This window comes from Ranitomeya imitator, chromosome 3 (genome assembly GCF_032444005.1).
Source record: "Ranitomeya imitator isolate aRanImi1 chromosome 3, aRanImi1.pri, whole genome shotgun sequence".
Taxonomy (NCBI): domain Eukaryota; kingdom Metazoa; phylum Chordata; class Amphibia; order Anura; family Dendrobatidae; genus Ranitomeya; species Ranitomeya imitator.
Genome location: NC_091284.1, coordinates 843,909,455 through 843,929,382, shown reverse-complemented (window position 1 = coordinate 843,929,382; position 19,928 = coordinate 843,909,455). Strand labels below are relative to the sequence as shown.

The following is a 19,928-nucleotide window of genomic DNA, read 5'->3' as shown; positions in this document are numbered from 1 at the left end:
TGGTGGGGGATGGGTTTATTTGCAGCGAGCTGTTCAAACTTGTCATCATCCATCATGTATTATACAAAGATCAGGCCCATGCAACAGATCCACAGGTCGTCCTGCACCCTCCTCACATTCATACATCGCTGAACCTCAGGTCTGTGACCCTGTCCTACATGAGGAGGCATAGTGGGGCTGGGTAATATGGCCACCGGGGCTTCTGTTCTGCATCATACCTGCACACAGCTCTCCGCATGGATTATGGCACATTATCATCACCTCCCGGCAGAAGGTTTTCCAGCAATAGCTCCCCCTAAAATATGGCAGGCGATTTGAAGACGAGATCCGGCCAGTTGTTGTCAGGAGCAGAGACGAGCGATACCAGCCGGGCGGACATCACTCCGGCCTCCTGGAGACCAGGGCTCCAATCCCACTGACCCCATGGCAGGATTACTGCTACCTGTGAGCGCCTAGTGCTGCTCCGAAACAGGATCACACAGCTGGCGCTGAGCCGCTTACATGGGGCTGCACATCTCCATGTAGGGCAATGACACACTCACCCCACCACATGGGGCCCCGGCTCGGCCGTTCATGCTTGTGATATGGCGAGGAGCGGGAAGTTACATTCATGGTGTGTGGACAAAGTAAAAAAAGTAAATACAAAAACAGTGAAAATGTAATAAAACAAAAGTAAAAAAAAATAACAACAGACAGATGGCAATACCCCCAAATACTGACCTCCCCCACCCCATAAGGCCGAGGAGAAGACCACCTGGTGGAGGTGAACATGGCAACTGAAACGCCATCGATAACTTACCGACGTCACTAGGACCAGGCACACATTCACTACCACAGCTTCCATAACCGCGGGCCCACTGACCCCAGAGCTCACGACAGATGCCACAGCCACCACGAAGGTGGAACATCTGAGAACTGCATGCTGGGAAACCCTGTAACCAGCCGAGACCCTGTTTACCTGGCGGGAGCTCCTGTGTTCTTGTGGCCACCTCGTCAGAGAGGTGACCCTGGGGTGTAGCCCCTTCCAGAGCATATCCTACCGGCAGACATAACAGCATCCATCATAAAACATAAACAGTGCAAATATCAGAGAGCCGCCATCATTGTCCGCAGCCACGCGATGCAGCGAGCAGGGGCCGATCCATCCTCCACCATCATTCCCATCAGCCTGTAAACCGCGCGGAGGAGACATCGGCACGTCCACCGTCCTCTCTGGCATGTAGTAAACATTGAGCAGCGTCCATGGCAGAGTTCTCCGGAGAGATTAGAGCACGGGGAGAAAGCGGAGCAGGAAATTCTCTGAGCAGAGGGCACAGGAAAGCGGAGCACACAGACGGCACCGCAGCGTCGGGCACTAGGGACAAGGAACTGGCGGCGTAGAATGGACAAGGAAACACCACTGCAGGATGAATAAACAGAGCGGGCAGACATCATGTACACGCCGCGGGCTGCTATGCCCGAGACTCCTGTCCCACATCACTGCAGATACCTGTAGACCTTGAAACAATGGTTTCCCGAGTCAGCAACCACCACATGACCATCAGAGGTGAGCGCCAGCCCCTGAGGACCGTACAGAGGGTCAGCCATGGTGTTAATGTAGGACAGAAATGAGCCGGAGCTGTCAAAAACCTGGAAGAGGACAAGATGAAGGATGGGAGAGAAAAGAGAAGGCGTTAAAGGACGAGTGCACTGTGCAGGCGCTACACCACCGCAGAGACTGTGCTGCCTGCTCCTACATATAAAGGGAGGGGGTGTTACTGGATGTGTGGGCTGCACAGGCGCTACACCGCTGCCGAGACTGTGCTTTCTGCTCCATCATATAAATGGAGAGGGTGTTACTGGATGTGTGCCCTGCGCAGGCGCTACACCGCTGTAGAGACTGTGCTGCCTGCTCCTACATATAAAGGGAGAGGGTGTTACTGGATGTGTGCCCTGCGCAGGCGCTACACCGCTGTAGAGACTGTGCTGCCTGCTCCTACATATAAAGGGAGAGGGTATTACTGGATATGTGCGCTGCGCAGGCGCTACACCACCGCAGAGACTGTGCTGCCTGCTCCTACATATAAAGGGAGAGGGTGTTACTGGATGTGTGCACTGCGCAGGCGCTACACCGCTGCTGAGACTGTGCTGCCTGCTCCTATATATAAAGGGAGGGGGTATTACTGGATGTGTGCCCTGCACAGGAGCTACACCGCTGCCGAGACTGTGCTTTCTGCTCCTACATATAAAGGGAGGGGGTGTTACTGGATGTGTGTGCTGTGCAGGCGCTACACTGCTGCCGAGACTGTGCTGCCTGCTCCTATATATAAAGGGAGGGGGTATTACTGGATGTGTGCCCTGCACAGGAGCTACACCGCTGCCGAGACTGTGCTTTCTGCTCCTACATATAAAGGGAGGGGGTGTTACTGGATGTGTGTGCTGTGCAGGCGCTACACTGCTGCCGAGACTGTGCTGCCTGCTCCTATATATAAAGGGAGGGGGTATTACTGGATGTGTGCCCTGCACAGGCGCTACAGCGCTGCCGAGACTGTGCTACCTGCTCCTATATATAAAGGGAGAGGGTATTACTGGATGTGTGCGCCGCGCAGGCGCTACACCGCTGCTGAGACTGTGCTGCCTGCTCCTACATATAAAGGGAGGGGGTGTTACTGGATGTGTGGGCTGCGCAGGCGCTACACCGCTGCCGAGACTGTGCTTTCTGCTCCATCATATAAAGGGAGAGGGTGTTACTGGATGTGTGCGCTGCGCAGGCGCTACACCACTGCTGAACTGTGCTGCCTGCTCCTACATATAAAGGGAGGGGGTGTTACTGGATGTGTGCCCTGCGCAGGCGCTACACCGCTGCCGAGACTGTGCTGCCTGCTCCTATATATAAAGGGAGAGGGTATTACTGGATGTGTGCGCTGCGCAGGCGCTACACCGCTGCCGAGACTGTGCTGCCTGCTCCTATATATAAAGAGAGAGAATATTACTGGATGTGTGCGCTGCGCAAGCTCTACACAGCTGCTGAGACTGTGCTGCCTTCTCCTACATATAAAGGGAGAGGGTGTTACTGGGTGTGCGCTGCACAGGTGCTACACCGCTGCTGAGACTGTGCTGCCTGCTCCTATATATAAAGCGAGGGTATTACTGCATGGGTGCCCTGCGCAGGCGCTACACCGCTGCTGAGACTGTGCTGCCTGCTCCTACATATATAGGGAGAGGGTGTTACTGGATGTGTGCACTGCGCAGGCGCTACACCGCTGCCGAGACTGTGCTGCCTGCTCCTATATATAAAGGGAGAGGGCATTACTGGATGTGTGCCCTGCGCAGGTGCTATACTGCGGCTGAAACAGTTTCTGCCTGCTTCTGTGTATAAAGAGAGGGGGTGTTACTTAATCGCTGCCAAGACTGTTCTGCCTGCTTCTATGTATAAAGAAGGAGCGTGTGATGACACAGCATTTCTTCTTAATTATGCCAGACGTAAATTCAGTAGGACCAGAATCATACTGTTGTCTTAAGTATTTACTAAATTGGTAATTGCAAATGAAGAAATGGTTATTTACCTCTTATGTCAGCTCCTATAGTTTATTGTATTGCTATCTTTGCAAAACAGGGATGCAAGGTAACAGAACAATTATGTTTGCTGATATGTTGATTGCACATTGCACCGGGCAATGCAGTTTGTTGACTTGCAATCATTGATGGATAAACTATATATAAACAATCAATGTGAGTTAACTTCATAACATCTTTCTCTTGACCTTTGGATGCTGGCTTGAAGGATAATTGTGAACTATATAAGGAGATTTGTTCCTTTGTTCCAAGAGACTCTACAGGATGTGCTTCATTGACCATCACTAAACCCTCAAAGACGACTTGAAGAATCCAGGTTGGGACAATCACCTGGCTACATACCTCACTGCCCTCTATTAGCTTCAGACGCTTATCATTACAGCCTCTCTGTGTGGGCCCACCAAAAGAGGGGTGCCACTGCTGGGGGTAGTCGGCCCTCGAAGCAGCTCTAATCACAGTGAGTCAGCGGGAAGAGCAAGACTCTAATTTGCACCATGTTGGGTATTTGCTGGGACTCTTCTATATGCTATTGTTTGTTGGTGGTTCAATAAATTATTGCCACACTGTTTTACCCTCACTCTGTGTTATCTGAGTAGTGTTCTGCCCACGGGAAGACAGAGAGGACATTCAGTAGAATGAGCCCTGGTCCATGCAGTCTTTCTAAAGAAAGCCGGGCCAGCAGACGAGGACACCCACTGATCCTGTGTCTCCACATATGGTGGCTGCAGTGGGACACCACTCAGCCCGGCGGATGCGGGGGAGCTGCAGGGGACTGGTATTCGTAGACAGTGATCTAGGGCTCTACAACTATGGAGGCATATAGACAGACCCAACAAACCATAGGTGAGGCATACAAAGCAGGTTTCGGACGTCACAATGTCCAACCCCACCAACTTGGCCTTGGGAAGAAGACCAGAGTGGATGTATAGCCGCATCAAGAAACGATAACCACAGGAGCTTGTGCCAGCTTTGACGGACTGAATACCGGACCACCGACACTTTGTTGGCTTTGAGTAAGTTATTGGTCCAATAGGATGTCCAGAAAGTCTTGGAGGACAATGAAAACTCTGCTAAGATGGACCCAGAGAAATTGCCAGAGTAAGGACCGAGTGCTGGTCTAATATCAACCCAGTCCTCAGCAGCCAAATCCAGGAGTTGTTTGTTGCATTGGGACCTGGAACCTCAAGTGGGGAAAGGGCTTTTGTTGTGGAATCCATTTTGGGAGGTCAAGTAAGCCCAACATAGTCCCCCACTAAGGAGCTTATCTCCGCTACAGAGACGTGCCAATGTTTAATGAGTCCAACATCGAAGTCTATGAGCAGCTGCAAGATTTTGAGACTCTAATGCTGAAGCACCAGGTGCCCACAGCTGATTGGGCTAAATACTTGAGGACTAGTTTGGGTTGTCGGGCACAGGTTGCTGCCCGGTCACTTGGGCCTGAGGACTGCATGGACTATGGAACTATTAAGGACACCCTGCTGACCGTTTTTTACAATCACCCCTGAGAGATATAGCACCAAGTTCTGGACATTGTCTCCCTAAGGTGGTCTCCTGTGTAGAATTTGGCAGTCAACTCCGGCGACACTGCAACCGCTGGCTTGACTGTATTGCTGCCCACTCTGCTGATGCCCCTCGGGATATGATTGTGCTTGAGTAACTTAAAGAGAAAATGGCTCCAGAAATATGAGAGTGGGTAGCTGACCGGAAGCCCGAGACCTCAGAGCAAGCAGCCCAATTGTCTGACAAGTTTAAAGCCAACCGACCCCACTGGAGACTCAATATGCTCACTGATCCATGAAGACCAATCAACGAAAGATTCGACCGGTCACCAGTCAGTCAAGCAGGATTATGCCGCTACCCAGCAGAAAACCCAGCAGAACAAAGGTTTACGAACAGTACCCGCGATTTGCCCAACCCACAGCACTGTTACACATGAGTGCGCCGTACATACGTTCCCAAAGATTGTCCCCATGGCCGGGTATCCATACCTGGAGCCGATCTGCCAGCCCAGCAGGTCAAAATCTGCCAAAAAGAGCCAGCAGAGTCTGAGGGATTCTATCCCCAGGATACCAGTAGCGGAGAACGTGATATATTCTGTCCATACTCTATGGCGGGTGGGCTGGCCACCCTACACCAGCCAACCTCCATCGCCACATCCGGCCAGTCAAAGTCGGTGATATCCAGGCCCAGGGACTTCGGAAATGATGCTGGGTCCTCCACCACCCTGGTCAGCCCTGATATTGTCTCACCAGAACACAATATACCCGGCCGCCAAGTGACAATCTCCCTGGCTGGAGGTCAGTGCTCGGACATCCCCTCTAGCATGTATGCAGCTGGTCTCGGGTACCGACTAAGGAGAGGTTAAAGTGGGACTCATGGACGACCTCCCCACATCTGTTATTTTGTTGAACTATCTAGGACAAGGACTGTCCAGCCAATTTGTCAGAGTCATCACCGTAACCAAGCCAAGCAACACCCTGATGTGGATCCTTCTGCCACCCATCCCAAGCATAACCCACACTCCAAGCTTCCATAATCCTACTTTGAGCCGACAGCAGTGTGTACACACCTGACCAGACTACGGCCATTGACTGGGGGAGGACTGATGGCAAGGAATTTAGGGAAGCCAAACTCACAGACTTGCTCACAGACTTGCCCACAGTATGACCGCTCAACCCAGGAAAAGAAATCAGGGGAGGTGGAGGTGTATAGATGGGAAAATGGACTGATATCAGAAAAAGCCTGCATCCTGCCCAGAGAAACCCTGGACCCTTGTCCATCAGCTTGTGGTGCCCCAGCAGTATTGACCTCAACTCCTGTGCTTGGTCCATTACGTCCCTGCAGCTGGGCACATGGGGGTCAGAAAGACCCGGGCCCGACTGCTGGGTAGTTTCTTTTGGCCAAGGGTCGCTCAACAGGTGCAGAAATACCAAGCCTCTTGTCCAATTTGTTAACAGATGGGAGGGGCACCCTGTCATGCCCCGCTCCAATCCATGCCCTTGATAGGTGAACCATTCCAGAAGGTTGCCATCAATTTAGTGGGTCCATCAGCTGTCCCCATCCGCAGCGGAAAAAGGGTCATCCTCACCCTGGTCGACTTTGCCACCAGCTACCCGGAGGCCGTTGCGCTGTCATCATTAGATGCATAACATGTGGCTCAAGTTCTACTGGACATTTTTAGTTGAGCAGGGTTTACACGGAAGGTATTGACAGACCAGGGGACCCAGTTCAAAAGCAAGCTGATTCAGACCCCTGGGAGGAACATGGTGTCTTCCCCATGTGTACTGTCCCCTACCAATCCGAAACTAATGGGTTGTGTGAGTGTTTCAACGGAACGCTCAAGCAGCTCATTAGTTGGTATGTGAAGTCCAATGGGAGAGTGTCATAGAAAATATTAAACATCCTTGAGGTCCCTCATATCTCCCCTCCCTTTTTCTCTTTCATCTACCATATGTCACGAGGAGACAGGAGCTAGCACTCAAACCTGTCTTTATGTAAAACGGCAGTGACAGATGTGAAGATTAATTAAAATGTGAGGATTCCTCTTTATGTCCAGATGACTGAAGATGATGTGTATTGACCACAGAGAGAAGGGAAAAGTCTTATTAGGGTCTGAAGTGAAATAGAAGCGTTCTCCGTCGGCTAAACTGAATCGTCTCTGCAATCGGTGTAGTAAGTTCTCTTGTTAATCCCTTTTATTTTATGAAACCATTTATGATGTATTATTTTGTCCCCCTTGTAAAATCTTTTGCATATTTTTTCACAAACACTGCCTCCCTTTGGATTAAATATAACATTTAATAGTTCTGTTCTGTAAACTACGCCTCAAAGCCATAAGCTAACTGTGCCATTTGACCGAAACAGAGTGGTGGTGGCAGCCTTCTCCGTTGATCATCGGCCAATCGTGTAATTGTCCGGATGGTAGGGGACAGCAGAGAGCTGTTCGTTCCAGAGATCACAGCGGGTGGTACTCGTGACCTTACCGGCCTGTCATATCAGGAATTTGTGGGATTAAGAAAGTCCTGACAGGGAGACTGTGAGAAAAAACTGCTGCAGCTCCTCTTTGCCTACTGGGAGGTACCGCAGGATTCTACCGGGTACTCTTGTCTTGAATTACTATAAGGCCAAAAAATCCGAAGGCCGTTGGAGGTAGTAAGAGAGAGTTGGGAGGGCACTTTCCACAGAAAAGAGGTTCCCATTCTGGGAGTATGTAAAACAAGTTTAGGGAGAAGATGAGGTAGAACATAAACCAGCTCACCCGTGATGCATAAACTGAATTTCGAGAGCACGGACCCGCTGTGTCCAGGCGTCCAAAAGAAGAAAATGTCCAGCTTCACCAAATTCGTGAAAAAAAGTTCTCTTTATTCACAAATTTAAATATGGAGGATTCAAACTTCAGCACAAATGATATGGGTACGAATCTCAACGCGTTTCTGGAGACTAAGCTCCCTTTGTCATGAGTCTGCATTCCTTCAGTTGAAAACCCAGGTAGCCCAAAGTCCAGTCCTGACTGCCCCTGACTCCCACCGCTGATTCATTGTCCAAAGAGACGCAACGGACACTATATTGGGAGCCAAGTGGGGAGCGATGGTCAGGAACACCAGAAAGCCTGTGTCTCCTGGGAGCTGCTGGACCGGGAGAGGGCATATGCCACAAGAGAAAAAGTATGCTTGGCCATAGTCTGGGCACTAAATTGAAGCCCTACGGCAACGAATTCACGGTCTTAACCGACCACAATCCTTTAAGCTGGCTAAATCAAACTGCTGGGGACAATCGACGTTTACTCAGGAGTCTGGCCGTACAGTCCTATAATTGTTCTGTCTCCCATAAAAAAGGGCAAAGATCATGGAAAAGCCGATGGATTGTCCCAACAAGGAGAGAAGAATTGACCGGAAGCCTATGATGTCTAGAAGCCCCATCAACAGCGACCCACACAGGTTCTAGCAGTCTTCGGGGCTAATTAAGAAGGGGGAGGAATGTGAAAACACAGCATTTCTTCTTAATTACGCCAGACAAATTCAGTAGGCCTACAATCAAACTGATAACTGAAGTATTGACTCTTCCTGTAGGTCGAATTGATATTTGCAAATGGACGAATGGTTATTTACTTCCTATATCAGCTCCTATAGTTCATTGTACTGTTATCTTTGCAAAATAGGGATGCAGGGTCACTGAACAATGATGCATGCTGATATGTTGAGTACACATTGTACCGGGCCATGCAACTTGTTGTCATGCAAACATTGAAAGATCGACTATATAAAGATCGACTATATATAAACAATGTGAGCTAACTTCATCATATTTTTCTCTTGACCTGTGGATGACGGCTTGAAATACAACTGTGAACTATATAAGGAGACTTTTTCCACTGTTCCAAGAGACTCTACAGGATGTCAGCTTAGGGGATCGCGGGTACAGCTGGAAGAAAACAGAACCGCTTCATTGACCATCACTGAACCCTCAGAGACGTCTTGAAGAATCCAAGTTGGAACAATCAGGTCATCTGGCCACATAACTCACTGCCCTCTGTTACCATCCTAAGCTTGTCGTTAGGACACAGCGCATGTCTGCTGCCGTCTATTGAACGCAGGTGCCTCCTCTGTGATCACTGAGCCGTGTGGATTCACGACATCAATACATTCAATCAATGTAATTTCTCAAGCGGAGATGCTAATAAGTAGACATGCAAAGGTCTGGAGAGAGGCGCCACATGTCTGTGGGTGAGCCGCGGGTGTCTGTGGATGCATAGTAAGCATGGGATTTCTTAAAATCTCATCCACAATGCTGTAACATCTGGACGCTACGGGTCAGACGCTGCACAAGTATGCACCTTCCGACTCTCTGCGTTTACTGATCGTGGGCACGTACTCTTAATCATCATGCAGATGATACAAAATTATGTAAAGCAGTCAATACAAGAGAAGATAGTATTCTGCTACAGATGCATCTGGATAAGTTAGAAACTTGGGCCGAGTGGTGGCAGATGAGGTTTAACAATGATAAAGGTAAGGTTATACACATGGGAAGAAGGAATCAATATCACCATTACACACTGAACGGGAAACCACTGGGTAAATCTGACAGGGAGAAGGACTTGGGGATCCTAGTTAATGATAAACTTACCTGGAGCAGCCAGTGCCAGGCAGCAGCTGCCAAGGCAAACAGGATCATGGGGTGCATTAAAAGAGGTCTGGATACACATGATGAGAGCATTATACTGCCTCTGTACAAATCCCTAGTTAGACCGCACATGGAGTACTGTGTCCAGTTTTGGGCACCGGTGCTCAGGAAGGATATAATGGAACTAGAGCGAGTATAAAGGAGGGCAACAAAATTAATAAAGGGGATGGGAGAACTACAATACCCAGATAGATTAGCGAAATTAGGATTATTTAGTCTAGAAAAAAGATGACTGCGGGGCGATCTAATAACCATGTATAAGTATATAAGGGGACAATACAAATATCTCGCTGAGGATCTGTTTATACCAAGGAAGGTGACGGGCACAAGGGGGCATTCTTTGCGTCTGGAGGAGAGAAGGTTTTTCCATCAACATAGAAGAGGATTCTTTACTGTTAGGGCGGTGAGAACCTGGAATTGCTTGCCTGAGGAGGTGGTGATGGCGAACTCAGTCGAGGGGTTCAGGAGAGGCCTGGATGTCTTCCTGGAGCAGAACAATATTGTATCATACAATTATTAGGTTCTTTAGAAGGACGGAGATCTGGGGGTTTATTCTGTCGGAATATAGGCTGAACTGGATGGACAAATGTCTTTTTTCGGCCTTGCTATGTTACTTATCACATAGCCTGAAGCATGATCGGACCGCCACCCCACCCTCACACACCTGAATCCGGCTGTTTCCCCAGTCGGCCACAATGATGTTTCCATTGGAATCCACGGCAACTCCGGTCGGAGCGTTAAACTGACCGTTCCCTTCTCCATGAGAGCCGAACTTATAGAGGAACTCTCCCTCTGCGCTGTACACCTGCAGGAGGTAAACGAGAGCGCCGCAGTCACAAGTGACCTTATTACCGTCACAGCGCCGAGAGCGAACACTGAAAGAGGTGTGAGAACTGGGGAGATCAGGCACATGAAGGCGAGCGCCACTCATCTGGTGACCACCTAGGTGAGATCAGGGGTGACGGAGTCTAGATGGGCCAGATAAAACATTCCGTGGGGTGCAACATATCGGCACATCGCTCACCTTCACAGAGTGGTTGTGGAAATCAGTCACAATAATCTCATTCTTGTTATTAACAGCCACAAAGTGGGGACCTGGAAAGAGAGTGCACAGTCAACATCCTGTGCTGACAGGCCCCGCCCTCACAGGCGCCTCCCACCAATCACAGCCACACATACCATCCAGACTGCCCGTCTGCTGCTTGTCCCCAGGGCCACGGCCGCCAAACCTGCCCACGAGCTTCCCGTTAGACTGGAAGATGAAGATACAGCAGGACTTGTTGTCCACCACGATCAGGTGGCCGTTCCGGTCCACGGCCACGCCCTTAGGACCCATGAGGCGCCCGACGCCCACCTTGTTCTATAGACACAGTAACAGTGAGGTAAACCGCACACAGAACACAGCCAGCACCATGGAGAGACACAGGCAGGAGAGAGAGAGATACAGGCAGGGGAGAGAGAGACACAGGCAGGAGAGAGAGAGACAGGCAGGGGAGAGAGAGACACAGGCAGGAGAGAGAGACACAGGCAGGAGAGAGAGAGACACATGCAGGGGAGAGAGAGAGACACAGGCAGGGGAGAGAGAGACAGGCAGGAGAGAGACACACATACAGGGGAGAGAGAGACACATGCAGGGGAGAGAGAGACACAGGCAGGAGAGAGAGAGAGACACAGGCAGGAGAGAGAGAGACACATGCAGGGGAGAGAGACACATGCAGGGGAGAGAGACACATGCAGGGGAGAGAGAGACACAGGCAGGAGAGAGAGACACAGGCAGGAGAGAGAGAGACACATGCAGGGGAGAGAGACACATGCAGGGGAGAGAGAGACAGGCAGGAGAGAGACACACATACAGGGGAGAAAGACACAGGCAGGGGAGAGAGAGACACAGGCAGGGGAGAGAGAGGCAGGAGAGACAGGCAGGAGAGAGAGACACACAGGCAGGAGAGAGAGACACAGGCAGGAGAGAGAGAGACACAGGCAGGGGAGAGAGAGACACAGGCAGGAGAGAGAGAGACACATGCAGGGGAGAGAGAGACACATGCAGGGGAGAGAGAGACAGGCAGGGGAGAGAGAGACAGGCAGGGGAGAGACAGGCAGGGGAGAGAGAGACAGGCAGGAGAGAGAGAGACAGGCAGGAGAGAGAGACACAGGAAGGAGAGAGAGAGACACAGGCAGGAAAGAGAGAGACACATGCAGGGGAGAGAGAGACAGGCAGGGGAGAGAGAGACAGGCAGGAGAGAGACACATACAGGGGAGAGAGACAGGCAGGGGAGAGAGAGACACAGGCAGGGGAGAGAGAGGCAGGAGAGACAGGCAGGAGAGAGAGACACAGGCAGGAGAGAGAGAGACACAGGCAGGAGAGAGAGACACAGGCAGGAGAGAGAGACACAGGCAGGAGAGAGAGACACAGGCAGGAGAGAGAGACAGGCAGGGGAGAGAGAGACAGGCAGGGGAGAGAGAGACAGGCAGGGGAGAGAGAGACAGGCAGGGGAGAGAGAGACAGGCAGGGGAGAGAGAGACAGGCAGGGGAGAGAGAGACAAGCAGGAGAGAGAGAGACAGGCAGGAGAGACAGGCAGGAGAGAGAGACAGGCAGGAGAGAGAGACACATACAGGGGAGAGAGAGACACAGGCAGGGGAGAGAGAGACACAGGCAGGGGAGAGAGACAGGCAGGAGAGAGAGAGACACAGGCAGGAGAGAGCCACAGGCAGGGGAGAGAGAGACAGGCAGGGGAGAGAGACAGGCAGGGGAGAGAGACAGGCAGGGGAGAGAGACAGGCAGGGGAGAGAGACAGGCAGGGGAGAGAGACAGGCAGGAGAGAGAGAAAGGCAGGAGAGAGAGACACATACAGGGGAGAGAGAGACAGGCAGGGGAGAGAGACAGGCAGGAGAGAGAGACACCAGCAGGAGAGAGCCACAGGCAGGAGAGAGAGACACACAGGCAGGAGAGAGAGACACACAGGCAGGAGAGAGAGAGACAGGCAGGAGAGAGAGAGACACAGGCAGGAGAGAGAGACACATGCAGGGGAGAGAGAGACACAGGCAGGAGAGAGAGAGAGACACAGGCAGGAGAGAGAGAGACACATGCAGGGGAGAGAGACACATGCAGGGGAGAGAGAGACAGGCAGGGGAGAGAAAGACAGGCAGGAGAGAGACACACATACAGGGGAGAAAGACACAGGCAGGGGAGAGAGACACAGGCAGGAGAGAGAGACACACAGGCAGGAGAGAGAGACACAGGCAGGAGAGAGACAGGAGAGCGAGAGAGAGACAGAAGAGAGAGACAGCTGGCACCAAGGAGAGAAATACAGCTAGGGAAAACAGAAAGAGAGAGACACCCGGCACAACAGAGAGACAGCCAGCATCGTGGAGAGACAACCGACACCATGGAGAGACAGAGACAGGCAGGACTGAATATACACATGTGACATGGCAGATGAGAGACAGCATCCAGAGAGCACTGGTGAGAGGACGAGACACCGGTTCACATCTCACCTTGAACTTCCCCTCGGGAGAGAAGATGCTGACCCAGCGATTGTCGTAATCTGCCACAATGATGTCCCCATTCATGTCCACAGCCACACCGGTGGGGCGCTGCAGCTGCCCCGGAGACCGGCCCCGCACTCCAAAGCGCAGCCTAAACTGCCCCTCATTAGAGAAGACCTGCGGATGATGAGAGTGGCAGAACCCATACATAGCGGATAGAACACCCGACAGCAATCCGTACATGGCGGCCCCTACGGCAGCGATCTGTATATGGCGGCGGCACATATATATACATATACATATACATATATATATACAGTGGGGCAAAAAAGTATTTAGTCAGTCAGCAATAGTGCAAGTTCCACCACTTAAAAAGATGAGAGGCGTCTGTAATTTACATCATAGGTAGACCTCAACTATGGGAGACAAACTGAGAAAAAAAAATCCAGAAAATCACATTGTCTGTTTTTTTAACAATTTATTTGCATATTATGGTGGAAAATAAGTATTTGGTCAGAAACAAACAATCAAGATTTCTTGCTCTCACAGACCTGTAACTTCTTCTTTAAGAGTCTCCTCTTTCCTCCACTCATTACCTGTAGTAATGGCACCTGTTTAAACTTGTTATCAGTATAAAAAGACACCTGTGCACACCCTCAAACAGTCTGACTCCAAACTCCACTATGGTGAAGACCAAAGAGCTGTCAAAGGACACCAGAAACAAAATTGTAGCCCTGCACCAGGCTGGGAAGACTGAATCTGCAATAGCCAACCAGCTTGGAGTGAAGAAATCAACAGTGGGAGCAATAATTAGAAAATGGAAGACATACAAGACCACTGATAATCTCCCTCGATCTGGGGCTCCACGCAAAATCCCACCCCGTGGGGTCAGAATGATCACAAGAACGGTGAGCAAAAATCCCAGAACCACGCGGGGGGACCTAGTGAATGAACTGCAGAGAGCTGGGACCAATGTAACAAGGCCTACCATAAGTAACACACTACGCCACCATGGACTCAGATCCTGCAGTGCCAGACGTGTCCCACTGCTTAAGCCAGTACATGTCCGGGCCCGTCTGAAGTTTGCTAGAGAGCATTTGGATGATCCAGAGGAGTTTTGGGAGAATGTCCTATGGTCTGATAAAACCAAACTGGAACTGTTTGGTAGAAACACAACTTGTCGTGTTTGGAGGAAAAAGAATACTGAGTTGCATCCATCAAACACCATACCTACTGTAAAGCATGGTGGTGGAAACATCATGCTTTGGGGCTGTTTCTCTGCAAAGGGGCCAGGACGACTGATCCGGGTACATGAAAGAATGAATGGGGCCATGTATCATGAGATTTTGAGTGCAAACCTCCTTCCATCAGCAAGGGCATTGAAGATGAAACGTGGCTGGGTCTTTCAACATGACAATGATCCAAAGCACACCGCCAGGGCAACGAAGGAGTGGCTTCGGAAGAAGCATTTCAAGGTCCTGGAGTGGCCTAGCCAGTCTCCAGATCTCAACCCTATAGAAAACCTTTGGAGGGAGTTGAAAGTCCGTGTTGCCAAGCGAAAAGCCAAAAACATCACTGCTCTAGAGGAAATCTGCATGGAGGAATGGGCCAACATACCAACAACAGTGTGTGGCAACCTTGTGAAGACTTACAGAAAACGTTTGACCTCTGTCATTGCCAACAAAGGATATATTACAAAGTATTGAGATTAAATTTTGTTTCTGACCAAATACTTATTTTCCACCATAATATGCAGATAAATTGTTAAAAAAACAGACAATGTGATTTTCTGGATTTTTTTTTCTCAGTTTGTCTCCCATAGTTGAGGTCTACCTATGATGTAAATTACAGACGCCTCTCATCTTTTTAAGTGGTGAAACTTGCACTATTGCTGACTGACTAAATACTTTTTTGCCCCACTGTATATATATGCAGTGGACTATGTATAGATTTATTGCGTCACTGGCAATAATGTAAAATCTGTCTTGAAAAGCTGCAGGTTCGCACCCAGGTGTTAATATGTCTTTTTCTGGGACAAGTAGACTTCTGTCCCCAATCTCACCAGGGGTCCTGCTGGAAGACAAGAAGAAAGGGAACATTTGACACCTCCTAGCTCTTGGAAGAGAGATGTTAATTATGGCCTGATAGCCTAAGGTGTGTGAGCCTTATGAATGGTAGACAGTAGTAGTAATATTTCCGGGACTCATCGCCCGTGTATTCGGTGATTGGTGGCAGCGCGTATGAGCGGGTGTGTGGTCTGGGTCGGTGTGTGATTTATGCTCCCATTACAGCATAGGACAGAGGTTGAATGCAGGGCTGAGAGTGGGGAGATAGATTAACTCTTGCAGGCACAACCCCAAGTCATGTGTGAGAGCAGGCACGTGACGAATAAGTGACACCACGGAGCAGCGATCCGTGACAATTGGTGGCACAGCGGTGGGATAGAATTATTTCTATTAGAGCATTAGTGCATGGTTTAAGCAATTATTCCCTGTACTAAAGAATTGGTATCCTTGCGAGGAGTGCACCAGTTCTTCAAGGTTCAGCTCAGTGCTTACTTAGACATACTTGCAAACAGTTTCCCCTCCCCGTTTTTCTTTTGTATCTTTTATTTGGCAAAGGCTGTTCATCGATATGGCAGCCCAGTACAAGAAGCAGAACAAAGAAGCTCTGACCGACCTCTGTGAGCAGAGAGGAATAGAGAAAGCCGACAGATCCAAGGAACTGCTAATACGCACCTTGGTCGAGCAGGACATAGAGCAAAGTGCTAGAACATCTGGGCAAGGAGAGAGCCCACCTCAGAGAGACCCAGCAATGCCAGCTCTTGCACCGGAGGAAATGCCAGTGCTGAGGAGCCTATGGACTGTACTTTACAAATGGACTTACAACGGCTGGAAACAAGTGATCCCAATCTGCGCATGCAGCTGATTCTACAGTACCGACAGGCTGAGAGAGAGGCTGCAGAACGCCGGGACCAACAGGCTGAGAGAGAGGCTGCGGAACGCCGGGACCAACAGGCTGAGAGAGAGGCTGCAGAACGCCGGGACCAACAGGCTGAGAGAGAGAGGCTGCGGAACGCCGGGACCAACAGGGCGAGAGGCTGCAGAACGCCAGGCTGATAGAAAGGCTGCAGAACGCCGGGACCGACAGGCTGAGAGAGAGGCTGCAGAACGCCGGGACCAACAGGCTGAGAGAGAGGCTGCGGAACGCCGAACCGACAGGCCGAGAGGCTGCAGAACGCCAGGCTGATAGAAAGGCTGCAGAACGCCGGGACCGACAGGCTGAGAGAGAGGCTGCAGAACGCCAGGATCGGGAGGATAGAGAGGCTGCAGAACGCCGGGAGGAGAGAGAGGCTGAAGAACACCGGGCTGAGAAAGAGGCTGCAGAACGCCGGGAGCACAGAGATTTCCAGCTTCAGATGGCTCAAATAGAATGGGGTATCAGTCCTCAGATAACCCCCTCCCAGGACATAAATCCAAGGAGACCACGTCTGGAAAACTTCCCTGTGATGGAGAAGGATACGGACTTAGATACTTTCCTTCAGGGGTTTGAAAAAACCTGCAGGCAATACCATCTACCCAGTGAGCAGTGGGCACAGTATCTAACCCCAGGGTTGAGAGGCAAAGCCCTGGAAGTTTTTGCTGGCCTCCCACCAGAGCTAGATGTGAATTATGAGGCCATAAAGGAGGCCCTGATCAGGAAATACAACCTGACACCAGAAGTGTATCATAGAAAGTTCCGGAACCTACAACGTGGATCAACTGACAGCTATACGGATGTTGTTAGCACCTTGAGGACCACGTTCCACCAATGGATTAGGGGACTTTTTGTTAACAGTTTTGAGGACTTAACAGATCTTATGGTCAAGGATCAATTTCTTCACATGTGCCCCACGGATGTACGACAATTTGTGTGTGATCGGGAGCCACAAACTGCGGATCAGGCTGCAAGGATTGCGGACTGCTATGTGGCTAACACGATGCCTGAGGTGCGGAAGCCATCGGGATTCAGCTGGAGGGGAGGTAAGCCAAACGGGGATCCATCTCCCTCTGCCGGCCGATCACCAGTGCTGTCCAAGCCCACCTCCTATGGGGCCCCGGGAAATAGACATTCTCTAGGCGATGCACGCTGGGGCTTCTCCTGCAACAAAGTGGGACATGTTAGCGCTGTCTGCCCTGATAGGGAGAAATGCCCAACTACCACCGCAAAACCGTCTGTGCCCCACCGTCTGTCCTCATTGTGGCCGGCTCTGATGCGAGGGCTAATGAGAACTGTCAATCTGTCACTGTTGGCAATAAAGTCACCATTGGTCTCAGAAACACTGGGGCAGAGGTGACCCTGGTGCGTCCAGCCATGATAACCCCTGCCGATATCATACCAGGAAAGACTGTCTATAACCGGGATTGGCGGGGTCAGCCCTGCCGTGCCCATGGCCCGTGTGTACCTGGACTGGGGAGCAGGGAAAGGACTGAGAGAAGTGGGAGTATCAGAGGCTATTCCCACCAATGTGTTGCTAGGCACGGACCTGGGGAGGATGGTGTCCCACTATGTTCCTCCCTTGCAAGTAAATGATACAGAGAAGGTGGAAGAAAGTGACCCACCTGAGATCCCGTGCGAGGAGGGAAAATGTCCCAATGCACAGGACTGTAATTATGTGGCAGCTGTGACCCGGAGTCAGGCTGCCGCTCAGACTCAGGCCCGGAGATTAGAGGATGAGTCTCAGACAGAACTGCCAGGACAGGAGGCCCATACTGTGGTCCCGGAGCCTCCTTACATGGCAGACCCACCAAGGTCCCTGATAACAGACACTGAAGACTCAGCTTCAGACCAGTGCCTGGCAGTCACACTAGGCCGGGGCCTGCAGGCTGACAGTCAGAGCTTCCAGGAGGCCCATACTGTGGTCCCGAAGCCTCCATACATGGCAGACCACCAAGGTCCCTGACAACAGACACTGAAGACTCAGCTTCAGACCAGAGCCTGGCAGTCACACCAGGCCGGGGCCTGCAGGCTGACCGTCAGAGCTTCCAGGAGGCCTATACTGTGGTCCCGGAGACTCCATACATGGCAGACCCACCAAGGTCCCTGATAACAGACACTGAAGACTCAGCTTCAGACCGGGGCCTGGTAGTCACACTAGGCCGGGGCCGGCAGGCTGACAGTCAGAGCTTCCAGGAGGCCCTGCGGACAGATGCCAGTCTGGAGGAGCTCAGATGTCTTGCACACCGACCCCCTGCTGCTTCTGACAAAGAGAGAGTATACTGGGACCAGGGCAGACTGTATACAGAGACTATCCCCACGGATACTACAGAATCTTGGGACTATGAACGGCAGGTGATCGTCCCTTATCCATTTAGGGAACAATTATTGAGGATTGCCCATGAAATTCCTTTGGCCGGACACCTTGGAATACAAAAGATTAAAGCTCGCCTGACACATAACTTCTATTGGCCCAAGATGGGGACAGATATTGCCAATTACTGCCGATCATGTGTAGTTTGTCAGCGAGTTGGAAAGTCCGGGAATATACAGAAAGCTCCATTGATACCACTGCCTGTGATCGATGAACCTTTCCAGCGAGTGGCTGTGGATATCATAGGGCCACTTGAAATCCCCAGCAGCTCTGGCAAAAAGTACATCCTCACAGTGGTGGACTATGCTACACGATACCCGGAAGCTGTGGCACTATCCTCCATCCCAGCAGACAAAGTGGCGGATGCTTTACTGACTGTGTTCTCTTGTGTGGGTTTCCCCAGGGAAATGTTGACCGATCAGGGAACCCAGTTCATGTCTGATCTGATGGAAAGCCTCTGTGAAAGAATACAAGTACAGCATTTTGTGGCCAGCGCCTGTCATCCCCAAACCAACGGACTCTGCGAGCGTTTTAATGGAACATTAAAGCAAATGCTGAATATGCTGGTGGAGACTGAAGGGAGAGACTGGGAGCGGTACCTCCCCCATCTGTTTGCCTACAGAGAGGTACCCCAGGCGTCTACTGGATTCTCCCCCTTTGAACTGGTTTATGGGAGGAGGGTCAGGGGGCCACTTGATCTGATTAAGGACTGTTGGGAGGACGACCCCAGAAGTACTGGAGTCTCAGTGGTCGAATATGTACTGCGGCTCAGAGAGAGAATGCAAAAACTGAGCAACCTGGCCCATGAGAATGTGGCCCAGGCACAAACCAACCAGAAGGTCTGGTACGACCATAATGCCAGACTGAGGGCCTACGAGGAAGGGCAGAAGGTTTGGGTGTTGGTCCCTATGTTACAGAATAAATTGCAGGCCGCATGGGAAGGACCATATACTGTACATAAGCGGCTGAATGATGTTAATTATGTGGTGACCCTAGATGAGCATGCAAAGAGTCAGAAAGTGTTTCATGTAAATATGTTGAAGGCTCATCATGGCAGGGAGGCCTGTGTCTTACCTGTCTGTAGCCGGCCTGAAGAGGGGGAGGCTGATCTGTTACTGGATGTGGGGGCCGGGACTCAGTGCATGGAGTCCCTGGAGTCAGCAGAGTTTAACCCTGAGCTATCCCACAGTCAGAGGTCTGAGCTGATGGGGGCGCTCAGCGAGTTCACCGAAGTCTTCACAGCAGAGCCTGGGAGGACACACTTAGCAGTTCACCATGTGGACACTGGTACTAATCCCCCAGTACGGCAGTCTGCACACCGTGTGTCAGCAGAGGTGAAGGCCCACATGAGGG

The 19,928-nt window shown here is 51.0% G+C and overlaps 1 protein-coding gene across 2 annotated transcripts in view; it reads right to left on the bottom strand.

Moving 5' to 3' along the window:
* Positions 1-19,928, bottom strand: part of TRIM3 (tripartite motif containing 3) — a 91,819-nt gene continuing 71,891 nt past the window's right edge. For both annotated transcript variants that reach the window (XM_069759612.1, XM_069759613.1), the window contains 5 exons: positions 13,235-13,402; positions 10,918-11,098; positions 10,763-10,833; positions 10,403-10,543; positions 1-1,629 (listed from right to left, as the gene is read on the bottom strand). In XM_069759612.1, the coding sequence (XP_069615713.1) occupies positions 1,477-1,629; positions 10,403-10,543; positions 10,763-10,833; positions 10,918-11,098; positions 13,235-13,402 (714 nt within the window). In that variant the 3' untranslated portion in view covers positions 1-1,476. The remainder of the gene's footprint in view (positions 1,630-10,402; positions 10,544-10,762; positions 10,834-10,917; positions 11,099-13,234; positions 13,403-19,928) is intronic.